This window comes from Pinus tabuliformis, chromosome 8 (genome assembly GCF_031772625.1).
Source record: "Pinus tabuliformis cultivar Carrire ecotype Pingquan chromosome 8, CPIR1, whole genome shotgun sequence".
NCBI lineage: Eukaryota > Viridiplantae > Streptophyta > Pinopsida > Pinales > Pinaceae > Pinus > Pinus tabuliformis.
In genome coordinates, this window is record NC_142294.1 from 1,054,824,259 (window position 1) to 1,054,838,338 (window position 14,080).

At 39.0% G+C, this 14,080-nt stretch overlaps 1 protein-coding gene across 4 annotated transcripts in view; it reads right to left on the minus strand.

Moving 5' to 3' along the window:
• The window catches only part of PAA1 (P-type ATP-ase 1), a 407,902-nt gene that overhangs the window by 71,911 nt on the left and 321,911 nt on the right, over window positions 1-14,080 (minus strand). For all 4 annotated transcript variants that reach the window (XR_016246430.1, XM_089373270.1, XM_089373272.1 and 1 more), the window contains one exon: window positions 5,592-5,738. Coding sequence is in view for 3 of the 4 variants with exons in the window: in XM_089373270.1 (XP_089229396.1) it covers window positions 5,592-5,738 (147 nt within the window). In the remaining variant the exon portion in view is untranslated. The remainder of the gene's footprint in view (window positions 1-5,591; window positions 5,739-14,080) is intronic.

The following is a 14,080-nucleotide window of genomic DNA, read 5'->3' on the forward strand; positions in this document are numbered from 1 at the left end:
ACCTCATTGGGATCATTGTATTAAGATTGTTGAATATTCTTCCTTTGATCCTCTTCATCCCCTCAATTAGGTCAAGCATATCCTTGATTGTTCAACTCCACCCCCTTGACCTAATTTTGGGTCGACTTGGTCCGTGTGGTCCCACGACCTTTTGAAGATAATTTCACAAAGACCACTTGGAATCCAAGTTTTCACAAGGATCGCTTTGACTATGTCTCTCCTTCACAAGTCCTATTTACAAAACCCTAGCCCTTGAAATCCCCTTTGGCCCTTCTTAGAGAGCTTTACACCTTACTTCTCAAGCAAGCAAGCCACAAAATTGAGTCTCTTGTGAATAGGCCCTTGAGAATCACTCTTTAACCCTTCATTGACTTATTCATCTAGTGATTCCCTTCATATCGGGTCTCCTCCCATCGGCGAAAGTTTGTAAAGAGTAAGGAGCTTTAGCTGAGGTGACAATGGGCTATTGCTCCATTGTTTCCCTTGACCTAGTAGTTGTCCCTTTAGGATACCCTCCTAGGACCCCTGCTAGTTTGAGCGGTAACGTTTTTGGTGTCGTTGCCAGGGACACTAGACGCATGTTTTGTTCCCCATACGACATATTGACATATCATTACTGGTGACTCCACTGGAAGAACGAAGCCCTAGTTCTTCATTGAACTTTAGGGTCGATGCTTGTAGGGTGAAGCAAGCATTTTTCTAGGCATCTTTAAGTTCACCTTGGCGACTCCTACATAATTTACAAGTATATCTCAAATAGGGTGTCTTTCTTTGTTGATTTTCCTGCTTTGGACATCACTAGCGTACCTGGGCACCCTAATCATGTCACAAGAAGGATGGTACATGGGGTGCCCGTGTTTGATGGTGATCCACTCTCCGCAATTGACCATGTAGAAAGATTTAATGCACATGCTTCAAAAGAGAAAGTGGTTCACCATGATGTCCTTATGTTGTTGTTCATGGGATCTCTCGGTGGTCATAACTCATGGTTGCATAATCACGAACCTAGGAGCATCTCATCTATTGAAGAGTTCGTTGATGGCTTTCTTAGACATTTTCAAGTATACCCTACATTAAGCATTCAAGAGGAAGCCTTCATCGAGCATCATCAAGACATTGAGAATCTAAGTAATGAGCAAGAAGATGAGTCCTCCTTGGTCCACATAATGAAGAAGATAATTTTTAGAACACGTGTTGAGAAAAATGAATCTATGGGAAGTGAAGTTGAGACTAACCTTACCTTTCTCAAGGATATTACTCCTGATGATCCTCCTTTTGAGAACCTTGAGGAAGGTGATCCCATTAGCCCCTTGGAAGATGATATTAGAGATTAGTTTCACATTGAAAAGCAGAAATGGGAAATTGATGGTCCTCAATTTGATTGTGCTCCCATTTATAACACCGACAACAAGGATGAGGTTGAGATTGGTCTTCCCTTTCTCTCGAGCATTATTTATGATGGCATATCCAACGGCACCCTTGGGAAGGAGAATTATTATTTTCCCTTGCATGAAGGGGGGCAGTTGGAAGTAATCAATTCTCCTTTTAGGGAAGACTCAATGTTTGATACTAATAATGATGAAATCGGTAGGGCTCCCACCTATCATCCTTATGATTCTATATTCAAATCACTTGAACCTTCAGATTATGATTTTGAGGAGGAAAAACCCGTTGAATATGATACTTCACCCTCCCCTTTGCCTTTTCCTCTTGTTCATCATCTTAAGTCTTCCACAAGTGATTCCCTCACCCCTTTTCGTATAATCTCAAGTGACCATGAGCCCTTTCCCCCTTCTGAGTATGGTTTCAAGGAGGAGCCCCTCATTGAATATACTTTATCTCCTTTAACACACCCTCACAATTATAATCACTCCATAACCTCCCATATCCAATCTGACCATCACCATGAGCAACCTATTTGTTGCACTCCTTCCTTCCCTCACCCTTCATCCCCTCTCATCACGACCTTGTGGCATCTACAAAGCATAATATTATAAACAATGTTTGTCATAGGGATTTCTTGACAGTGATCATTCATTCCACCATTGTGTACTTTAGAGGGAAAGCCCTGCACTTCTAGAATGACTTATTTCCCTTCTCCTAGGGTTTCCTTTTACCTCGAGTGGAAATCGTATTTTCCCACTTCCAATCCGCTTCATCCTCCATGTGACCGTGTCCGCATTCGATTTGGGATTCGCTACATGAGTAATCATACTGGCAAGCATATGTATATTGATATGATGATATATTGGTTGCATTGGCTTTATGATTACACCTAGTATTAGCCTTACTATATCCATGTTAGGGTAGGATGCATTGCATGTTGATTTTCATGTTAGGGTAGGATCCACTGCTATATATTGCACATCATGCTCTCCAACCCCTGGAGCCTCGAGTAGTTATGAAGAAAAATCAATAAAAGGCAAAAGGCATATGAAGAAGGGTGGAAAAACAAAGGCCAGGGTAACTCATGTACCACGATTTTCTCCCTCCTACGCTCATATACACAGGTGTGGGCTTCCCTTATTACAGCTACCCTTGCACCTTGACATGTGGTCTGGATGATTCCCCTGATCCCCACTCCATTCCATTATTATATCATTTGCCAACTACATCTTAAAAGATGTACCATGGACATGCCACCCCCTTTAGAGGTTGAAACCAGCTAATAGGGTCCTTGGTTAACCCCCTATTGAGCTTAGAGACACTTGTACTTGCCAAAGCCCACTATGGAAAGGCATGCCACCATGAAACACCCCATTGATCCCATGATTTGTAAGCATTTTTACTTGATTTTCCTAATGATTTATTGTATAGGAGGGCAAGGAGATGCATTGGATCTTATGCAGGATTGCAGGTGGGTCTTCATTTGGGGCTTTGTCTCCCTATATGGGGTCCTAGCCCTCCAGAGGGCCACATTGGCACTTGTGGGGTGAGCGTTAAGAGCCATGAGCCTCCACCATAGCCGAGATTACTTCATGGATCCCCAACAGTGTTCATTGATTGCTCCTATTCCACCTTTGGGATAAGGATGATGCACCTAGTTCACCATGCCCAGCCGGCTCCACTGATGTACCATACACTTGGCAGATGTTCCAGGATCTAGAGGATTACCCCCCGCAGCAGAGGGAGGTATTATGTCATCATTTCAGCCCTTACAGTTGGTCTACAAGCACTTCCGATCCATTTGCAAACCCACGAGGATGACCTTGTGCCCCCACACCCACTTGGGAGCACCACAGGTTTTTGCTTGGAAAACAAGGGGCCAGCCCCTTGTCCACTATGTTGGGAGTCCATTTCTATATCATGGCACCCTTTGGACTTCATTAGGCCCCTTCAAAGGCCCAACGACTCACTTTGATGATCATTCGACCCTCTTGAGAGGCTTATTCATGTATTATTGAGCTATTTGGTGGGATTGTCACTGAAAGTTATTTTTATTATGCACATTATTTTATTTTAGGGGCTAAATTAGGACTAATTAGCTAAATCGGATTCATTAGGAAGTGTATAAATAGAAGTGAGATGAATCATTTGGATCATCATCACTTGGATTGGATCATTCTCTCTTGTGAGATTTTTGCTATTCTTTTTGGAGGACGAAATTGGATGGATGGATGAATTTTGATCTCTTCATTTTTGTCTTGGAGCTTCTATATTGACATATGATGATGATTGGATATACTTGTTCTCACATGTAAGTGCTCTTTTAATGCTATTATGTCTTTTTCTTATGTCACATGCATGTCGTTGGGGAATTTTGCTATACTAGGTTGAAATTTGTTGCTTTTCTTGTGTGAAATGGTGGAAATTTGTTTTTTATTAGTGTTGCATCATGTCATGGGCCATGTTTTAATAAGTGAGTGTTCCTAAAGATATTTTGTTAGAATTTTATCTCGATAAGTCATCAAATATTGCATATCGAAGTATAGAGACCTTGAAGCAATTGTCCCATGCCCTAATTGCCATGAGAAATTGTTCTGGAGGCCTCCTTGACCAAGTGAAGTCACTCTATGCATTGGAATCATCTTGACTCCATTTCTCCCAAAGAATTAGGCACTGGTCCTCCATAGGTGATCAACAAAAAGCATAATCTTTATCACCTCTCCCTCTTTCTTCTAGGCCTAACCTCCATAGGGGACCTAGGGCATCACATTTCTCACAAGTTACCCATAAAAAAAAGACGATCTCCTAGCCTTTACTGTGTTGTTGTGTCTCCTAGGAGCCCTCCAAATTTGAAGCCATTCCGACGGTGGGATCTCAAGATACTTCAAGCCCTAGCTCCAAGATTGTTTCTTGCCCTTTGATTCCCTTGGCTAGTGACCTCATTGGGATCATTGTATTAAGATTGTTGAATATTCTTCCTTTGATCCTCTTCTTCCCCTCAATTAGGTCAAGCATACCCTTGATTGATCAATTCCACCCGCTTGACCTAATTTTAGGTCCACTTGGTCCCGTGTGGTCCCACAACCTTTTGAAGATAATTTCACAAAGGCCACTTGGAATCCAAGTTTTCACAAGGATCTCTTGGACTAGGTCCCTCCTTCACAAGTCCTATTTGCAAAACCCTAGCCCTTGAAATCCCCTTGGCCCTTCTTAGAGAGCTTTACACCTTGCTTCTCAAGCAAGCAAGCCACAAGATTGAGTCTCTCTTGTGAATAGGCCCTTAGGAATCACTCTTTACCCCTTCATTGACTTATTCATCTAGTGATTCCCTTCATACCGGGTCTCCTCCCATCAGTGAAAGTCTGTAAAGAGTAGGGAGCTTTAGCTGAGGTGACAATGGGCTATTGCTCCATTGTTTCCCTTGACCTAGTAGTTGTCCCTTTAGGATCCCCTCCTAGGACCCCTGCTAGTTTGAGCAGTAACATGACTAAGAGCTAATATTAAGTGTAAGGTTAGTGCTAGGTGATTAAGCCACAATAACTGTCAAGTGTGTTGTAATAAACATTGTAATATAACATGATCTTAGGAAACAGCGGTATGTGTATGTGTATACTGTCAGCCTCACTCAGGTAGCCCTGTGATATATTTTTTGCAATGTCAATATCAGACATCTACTATTCTCTCTACATGCTTTGTTACAGTTATGTTCGCAGTCTAAAATCTACAGACGCGAGAAATTTTCTGCACCATTCTTCAAATATTTTAGCATCCAAAACAGGTCACCTGTTTTGGCCAGCATGCTCAAGTTGAAATTCAATCAGATAATCAACTTACACTTAAGCCAATTCAGTCCATTTATTCGGAGTGCATCTAGATAGATTTAGTGCGATACATTCTTGTCCACTTCCACATCATTCACACCAATTAAACATTGCCAATACTGTTAGAGTTTACCATCATCAAAACAGAACTCGAGAACCTTGTAAACAAGGACATTATGAGTACTTTAACCAATTTTTGCATGGATAGTAAGCATTGTCATAGATCCTGGAAAACTTAAAATTAATTTGTGAATTCCTTTCTAGTATGTTAGTTATGGATTTATCATTTCTTTACATTGAAGAAGAAAATAAGATTACAATGATGAATCATCACATATCCGAGATGAAGAGAATATGCAATAGGAAAAATAATAGATCACTCACCAATACATTGCATGATAATTGTAACGCCAATAGAATCGCACCACCCTGTGGTATAATGGATGGAAAGAGCTTTGACCCAAACATGCTCCAGAATGCAAAAGTAGCAGCTGAAAGTGCCATTACCCCGTAACTAAAGCGTCCTGCGATCTAACAAAGCAAGAAAACACACTAAATTTATCAACACTTAGAATGGGGGGAGATTGTTGGCATGTACATATAAAAAAATTATAGACCATCTTGACTAGATAACAATGGATTTTTCCATGTACAAGATGGATATGTTTTTCCAAATAAGCCTTAGTGTATAAAATTTCCTAAACCAGGCATCACCAGTTTGCCCCAAACTATCAATTTCGATTCATCTTCTATCCAAATATGATATCTTCTTTTTAAATATGGTTATTCACTTACGAAAGATTGTCCTTTTCATGATGACTCAAACTCCAAATGGAAATGCCCTTTGAGAGATGTAGCACCTTTCCAGAAATGACTATGACTAGACAGTGGCTATTTTTAGTTGTCCTCTATTTTCGAAATACAGCATAACTTTATATAGGTGATGCTCATAATAGTTAACCTTAGTTGATTATTCGGCTAATTTTGAGATGATACAGATTATACTACATAAATTTATATGTTATAAAGAATTCCATCACACTTAGATTTTCTCTACTGTCCCTTGTATACATGATAAAAATGTTTGTGGAATTCAACTTCAATTAAAGAAATAGTCCATTGAGAAGCTGAAAACAAAACAAGCAAGAAATTACATTAGTATACATAGATGTCCAACAACAACAGTAAGATTGCAAATTATATTAACATTATTAAATCAAGGAAGTCCATGAGGGATACCTAATCTAAAAGCGATAAAAGAACCATACAATACAATGCAATACAACTATGACATAAAAACATACCGTACTTAAAACTTGAAAGAACTAAGAGTTGTACAAGTCATCAAAAGACAACTACTACTTGTTAACAACTGCTAAATCTGAAGACCTGTTCGAGGATATAATATGACACGGAGACATCCACATTCTTTTTTTTTTAACGAAACGGTTATGGGACTACCAAGTAGAACTCGCTTGTATGGCTTTTTCAACACTTTTCACCTTCAACCTTTGCATTGTTATGCCTCCTTGGATTTTCAACATGATGTCTTCTTTCAACTTCTATGTACAGTATGACCATACCACCCTCAGTTGCAGGAAGAGTAGCATCAGATCAGTCCAACTGAATGCACCCTCCGAGATTATCTGCAAACTTCCAAGATAAAAGCATTCCCCATACATCAGGTTCATCTATAACAGCAATGTCCATGGTGATTATCCTGCATGGGAATGCTGCCAAGAAGACCTGCAAGACTTTGATTACACCAAGAACTTTAATCTTCTTTGAATCCATGGAGCAAATATTATGATAAGGCCTTGATATTCTTAAATTCAGCTGCTCCATGAATTTTTTAGTCATGACATTGGTTGAAGCCCCGGAATCCAACATACAATTGTGCAATAGTCGATCATTTACCGTCAAAGTCAAGAAGAAAGGACAATGATCTTCATTTGTCATATAACAGTTTAGGTCCTTTAACTTGATTTCCTCATCCTCATGGTGTGCATCAACCTTATCCCGTTGAGATATACCTATGGCTTTCAGAAATGCTGCTCTCTGTGATGGAATCTAAAAAGCTCAAGAACAGGAACGGAAATATTTGCATTATTTATCCACGTGACCCAAACAATTTTTAAACCTGAGTGATATGTCTTAGAAGCAATATGTTCCTTATGTTGGTCCTTATTTTTCTTGCGATAAGTATATCCCTTACTTCTCGCAATTTCCAAGATTTGTTCTTGAGATGGTTTTCCCCCATACAATTCTGTAATAGGATCCTTTTCATCGCTGAAATTGTTGAAGGCAAAGGAAGACAGGAGCATATCCATATCATGATCTTTTTCTTTAGCTGGCAGGTGAGAATCCTGACTAATTATATTTATCTGTTCACTCGTTCCTTCATCCAAGTTTCTTCTGGCAAAAGCACAAGAGCTCTCTTCATGAAAACTCTCACATGGTCTACAGAATGGCAAAGGTTGATCAACAACGTTCATGGATTCAAGTGGATTTGGCGGTCTCTACTCATTTGGAGGGTTATTTTTTGCCATGCATTGTTATTACCCCTGTTTTATTATTTCTAGGCTGAATATTTTGTGCTTGCGATCTTTCCATTTGGTCAACCTAGCCTGCATAGCACTCAGCTCCCTAGCATGTTCAATTTTCATATCTTTGATCAACTCAGTCAACTCTTTAATAGGGTCATGGTCAACCTCTTTGACTTCTTTTCCCTTAGGCTCACGAGACCGAGTTGGACCTCTTTCAAAACCAGGAATCTCAAACTTTCCAAATGCTTTCTTACCATTTTCCAACTCTTCAGCTAAAGTTTGGAAAGTCTTTAAGTTAGTTGGCTTAGCACGTCTCAACTCACAAGAAGTATCAACACTAAATGCATCTAGATAGTATTCCAACCAATGTTGTGAACATCGGCATCGAGATAAAATAGGCAAGGGTCCGGAAAACCAAAAAATCGTAAAAGTCGGGAAAATATCAGTAAAAATTGGCAAACATCGGCAAAATCGAGATACCATCAAAATATCGGTAAAAAGTGGTAAACATCAGCTAGGCCAAGAAAATCGTGATTTCGAGATAAAATCGGGATGTTATCGAGATGGTTGCAACACTGATTCCGATAAACATTTATCATTGGGCTTATAATCTTGATGCATGTCTTTAACAATACCATTAAACTTCTTATTAAATTCATCAACGGTCTCATTTTCTTCTTTTCTTGATATCACTGATGGCTCTGAGTAAATATCTTCCTTCTCTCGTATCCCCGTATTTATCTTTGAAGGCATTGAAAATGGCTTGCAGAGAGTCAAAAGAATTATTAGGCTTGTCTAAGAACCAATCTAATGCATCTTCTTCCAAGGAAATGACAAAGAGCTTCATCTTGACATCTTCGTGATTGTAAGTTGCTCTGTTAGCATGTTTCATCAAGAAAGTTGAAAAGGCTTTGATATGAGCTTCAACACTGATTGCATTGTTTCCTTGGAAAGAAGGAATTTTGTCCAAACCATTTTCTGGAAGATCATGAGGCTGACCCTGTATATTACCAAAGTTACAAGGAGCGAAAAAATCAATGGTGTCTTGCCCAATGGGGTCAAGGAAAAGCATATGGATATCAGGGAGGGCTTCCTGTCTGAGAAAAATAAGATGTTTACAAGAATGTAATTTATTTAACCAAGCTCTAAGGGCCTTTTCAGAATCCGGAACGAGGTTAACCAAGCTACCAAGATTTCTTCTATTATACGCTCTTGTGAAAGGATGAATAAGTGGAGTCGCCATCCAAACAGAAAACTATTCTAGACGTCCAGGTGTTAGAAAATGTTGTGATAGTGAGGATGAAAAGATGTTGAGGCGTCGAGAATAAGAAACATGTCCACAGAAATGGCCCCAGAAAATGTTGTCACTCAAATTGTACATAGGAATGCGACAACGCTCAGGGCAAGGGTTGTCAATCTGATCCCTACCCTCTCTGTTTAAGTTGTCTCCTAAATGGAGGCTAAGGGGGGTAGTCCCTATGGCTGAGATGATGAGCAACTTTCCCAACAAGTCAAGCAGACACAACTGAATGGCCTAGCAACTTAGGTTAAAATTAAATGGCAAGTGAAATTATTAAGCACAAATTGGTTAGATTCTTCAAGATTATGAATTATTGACCAGTGCCTTTAAGATTAATTACTTGCACAATATAGATCAATATTCCAAGTCACCGGATGAACAATTGTTGTGGGATGCAAATTTTATCCTAGATGAAATGCAGGACCTAAATCTATGTGAGATGCAAGCTCTTGGTAGATTTTAATTAGATGCCCTCTCTATGTAAATCCTTCTTCTCAATTCTTTTGGAACTAGTCTCGAACGCAAGTCGTAGAGAGAAGCCCAAAGGAAGGAAGCTATAGCCTCACTAACGATACCTTGCGTGGGGTTCTAACCACCTAGGTGCCTCCATTCCTACAAGGGATTGTCCACAAGAGAACTGCAAGGTCACCTATGTTAACTACGAATGAGGGTCTAGATTCCTCAAATTGTGTGAAGAAGGTGGTCTTATCTTTCTTTCAAACAAGCTTATGCTTGGAGGTAAATTTTAGGAATGCACTCCTAATCCTAGAATGAAGGTGCAAATATGAGTGATTAATTTAATGAGATTATAGATATGTTAAATGCTCCGATCAAGATTAAATTACTTGAAAACAAGATGCTCACAATGATATTCAACACAAGATGACAAGAGCGTTTAATAGAGTTGTTCCACGGCCACCATATTTCCAAAAGTGGGATTTATCACATCTTTCTTTTAGAATCAAACACATCTTCCTTAGAGTAAGCTTGAAAATTTTCAAATTCATCCAAGAGATTAAGAAAACGGACAAATTGTTTCTCATCATCAAACACTTGCTAATGTTCTACATTATTTGAGACTGATGGTCTAAAACCAACTTCCATTTTGGCCTTATCCTTTATTAAATTATCAGATATTTGGAAGGTAGAAGCAATGTTATGAATAAAATATTCATAACTATATAATATATTAAAATAAATAATAAAATAATAGTAAATAAACATTAATTAATAATTAATAACTTAATTAAATTAAATTAAGTTGCTCAATTAATTATGAAAGGGCACTTATGTCAAAAGTCATGTTTTAACCTTGTGGCCAGTCAACTCCTATAAAGAAGAATCGCCCAAGGTCTTGTAAATCATCCATTATTGAATAAAATATATATATAAGTTTATTATGTGCATCGATGTGTCTTTGATTGGCAAAGTCAATGAACAAGTTTAACTGTTCCAGTGGTATCAGAGCCTAGCGTCCCCTCGCCTGTGCTGGTTTTAGCCATCCAGCTCACAATCCCCTCACATTCTCAACTATCCACCATTGTTGTATCCCCGCCACTGTTCCACTGTACATTGCCACTGTGCCAACAAACCTATTGCGCCTCATTCGTTCGGGCAACTATTTCTCCCTACTACGCTTATACCACCCAATCTGTTACCACTGTTTGTCAGCCAATCCGTTGAACCTGAACCGACATTCCCTATCGTACGTTCTGATTGCCGCTGAATCGACATTCCGACAGCCAATCGACCTATCGTCCGACGTTGAAGCCACTACCAACTAATCAACAAAGTGTTGCGTGTCTGTGTTATATTGTGTCCACGTTGCCGTCCGACACCCAACTCCCCGTTGACCATCTCTGTGGATAAATCTATGTCAATCGGGTGTTCTGATACGTCACATCTTTTTTTTTTTAAGTGTGCTCACATTCATTGGTGGGTTATATACATTGGTTGGTTAACTATATAATTCATTGGCTGGTTCGATACATTGGATTAACTATATAGTTGCAATAAAAAAACAATTACATAATTTAATTAATTTAATTTAATTATTTAAAGTATATATATATGTATGTTATTATTTAAATAATAATAAAAAAGGGTATTCTAAGAAAAAGAAGAACAAAATGGGGAGTAGCAATGACGATGCGAATTTAAAGAAGTTTCAAGACAAACTCCATAGAATGTGCAAGCGCCTTGACAATGTTGAAAAAAAGCAAGATGAATTCGAAAAGGGCCAAGAAAAGTTAATTAGTAGTCAAGACCAAATGGCAGATAATATCAAAGAATTGAAGAGCATGATGAGCTAGTTTATGGGAGGGGCCAATCCACCTTTTAATTCCTCAGCCACACAAAGTCCAAAGACTCCGGAAGGCGAAATTTTTTGAAGTCATGAATTTCTGTCAATGCACGAAAAGCCACAAATACCACATATATAATTTGAAGTCAGTGCCATACAAAGTTTCCCGAAAGAGACTACCTTAAAATTAAAAGAGAATTACCTAAGTACGATGGTAAGGACCATAAGGGCGCCATTGTATGGGTAAATAAAATGGATGCCATTTTCGAAGCAAACCCGCCAATAGGTGAACAAGAGAAGGTCATGACCGCATCCAACAACTTGGAAGCTAAAGCATATGATTGGTTCCTATGGTGGTCCAATATATGTGTGGCCCATTCATTCAATTGGGAAAATTTTAAAATGCCCTACTAAAAAGCTTTCATGACAAGTAAGAAGACGACGTTTACGAAAAACTCACTCACCTCAAACAAAAAGGATCGGTAAGCAAATACATCCACGAGTGGGAAGTATTAGCTATAAGGCAAAGGGGGTTCTCAGACAAAGAACTACTAAAAATGTACCAATGTGGCCTTAAAGAATATATTCGAGAAGAATTAAAACTATATAAACCCAAAACCATTGAAGAAGCTAGACATGCAGCGATAATCATTGAGCGAAAATATAAGCTCCATAAAACGCCATATGCTAGTAATGAAAAATCAAACAACTACTCAAAGGGGAAATCAAGTAAATTGTCTTCAGAAAACACTGGTAAGTACATTTGCCCACCAATGTGCGAAGGAGGAAAACAACACTCAAATTTCGAAAGGAAAAAAGATGGAAAATGTTGGACATGCGGAGATAAATATTTCCCAGGGCACAGGTGCACTACGCAAAAAATTTACAACTGCGAAACAAAACAAGAAGAAGAATCTTCAGAGAATAGCTCCGACAAAGAAAATGAGACCCCTAATCCAAATCTAGAAGAAGAGAATATGCCAAGAATTTCTCTAGCAGCTATCACAGGGATAGCTCAACCACAAACATTGAAGCTTAAAGGACATATCAAGAAACAAAATGTTATCGTTTTAATAGATTCAAGAAGTACACACAACTTTATAGATGTCAATGTCGCAAAAAGACTGAACATTTTTGCCTATCCCATAGCAGATTTAAAAGTTATGGTGGCAGATGGAAAATGAATAAATGGAGTAGGAAAGTGCCATAAAGTTAAAATGCAACTGAACGAATACGAAATGGAGTCCAATTTTTATACGGTCCCTTTAGGAGGAGTAGACGTCGTCTTAGGAGTACAATGGTTGCAAACACTAGGGACATATTCAGCAAATCACCAAAAATAGTGTTGGAAAATATTGAGAGGGGGGTGTGAATCAGTTTTCCTTAGCAATTAGCACTTTTAAATCTTTTCAGAGCATTAGTTAATCTTCAATTATCATTAATGTTTATGCAATAAAAACAGTGAATAAAAGAACACAGGAGGCACAAAAATTTTAGGTGGAAAACCCCCTCTGAGTAAAAAACCACCAAACGTTTTTCTAATAATTCTTTAATCTTCAACTCCAATTGAAAAGAAAGCTCCAACTTCCTAGAATCTAGAAAAGCATTCTCCTCCAACTCCCACTGGATGGATGCTCCAACGCCCGAGATTCTTCAGTAGTCAATTGAACGGATGCCCCAACACCCAATGAGCTACAACTCACCCTAGCACCACCCCACCACCCTGAAGTTTTCACAAGCTTGAACCTGTTGGTGACTTCATGCACCAGCCTAGCACAACCCTACCACCCTATAGAAGAATAAAAGAAGAATGGACTCTCGTACCAGGGAAACTGGTCCACTTTAATATGATATAGAATGATGTAGAAGAAGACGACACACTAGACCATAACCCCAACTATGACAAAACCACCTGATGATGATCCTAGACCTCCCGACGCTGCCTCTTCAACTCTTGGCAGATAAACACTTGTACAACTTTTACAAAGATGCTTTTACAATGACTCTATACAATGATACTTTTACAATGTCTGTATGCAGTGCTGCCCACTTGAAGATTTCATGTGGTGAACTTCTTGTTGTTTTACTGCACCTTGATTGTTGCTCTTGTCATGCTACCCTTTCTCATTCTTCATAACATTAGATTATGCATTGAGTCTTCTCTTGATGAATATATAATACCTGCAAAAAGTCTTCAAGGAAATACCCATGACATGATAATAGCAAAACTTACCTCATCCTGCAGAGCATATGTCAGTGTTAAACAAAAACAACAAATTAGAATACAAAGAACCTAATGCAATTAAGAGATGAACATGCATATACAGAAGATACTTACCTGTAGCTTACCTCTGCTGCATCATTTTGCTGCACCTTGCTCTTTGCTGCCCTAGAAAGTCTGGTCCTTTGCACCCCTTGACAACACTTGATCTAGTTTTTCTTGCCTTCTAGGAGCACGATATTTAATCTGATGTATCTTTGTGATTTCAGATCCCCAACATGTGATCTTCGGTCTTGTAGAAGCCCTATGAGTCTTCTTTCCAATGCCACAGGTCTGACCCGATTTGGACTCTTCAAGACAAAGTTATGCCCAATCTCTCACAATGACCTAATTATGGACTAGTTCATTAGAGTGAACTTGTACGACGTGCCACATGTCACTGTTTCCTCCTTCGGCTCTGAAATTGATACACAGAAAACTACAGTCCGTGCACTATCCACCACC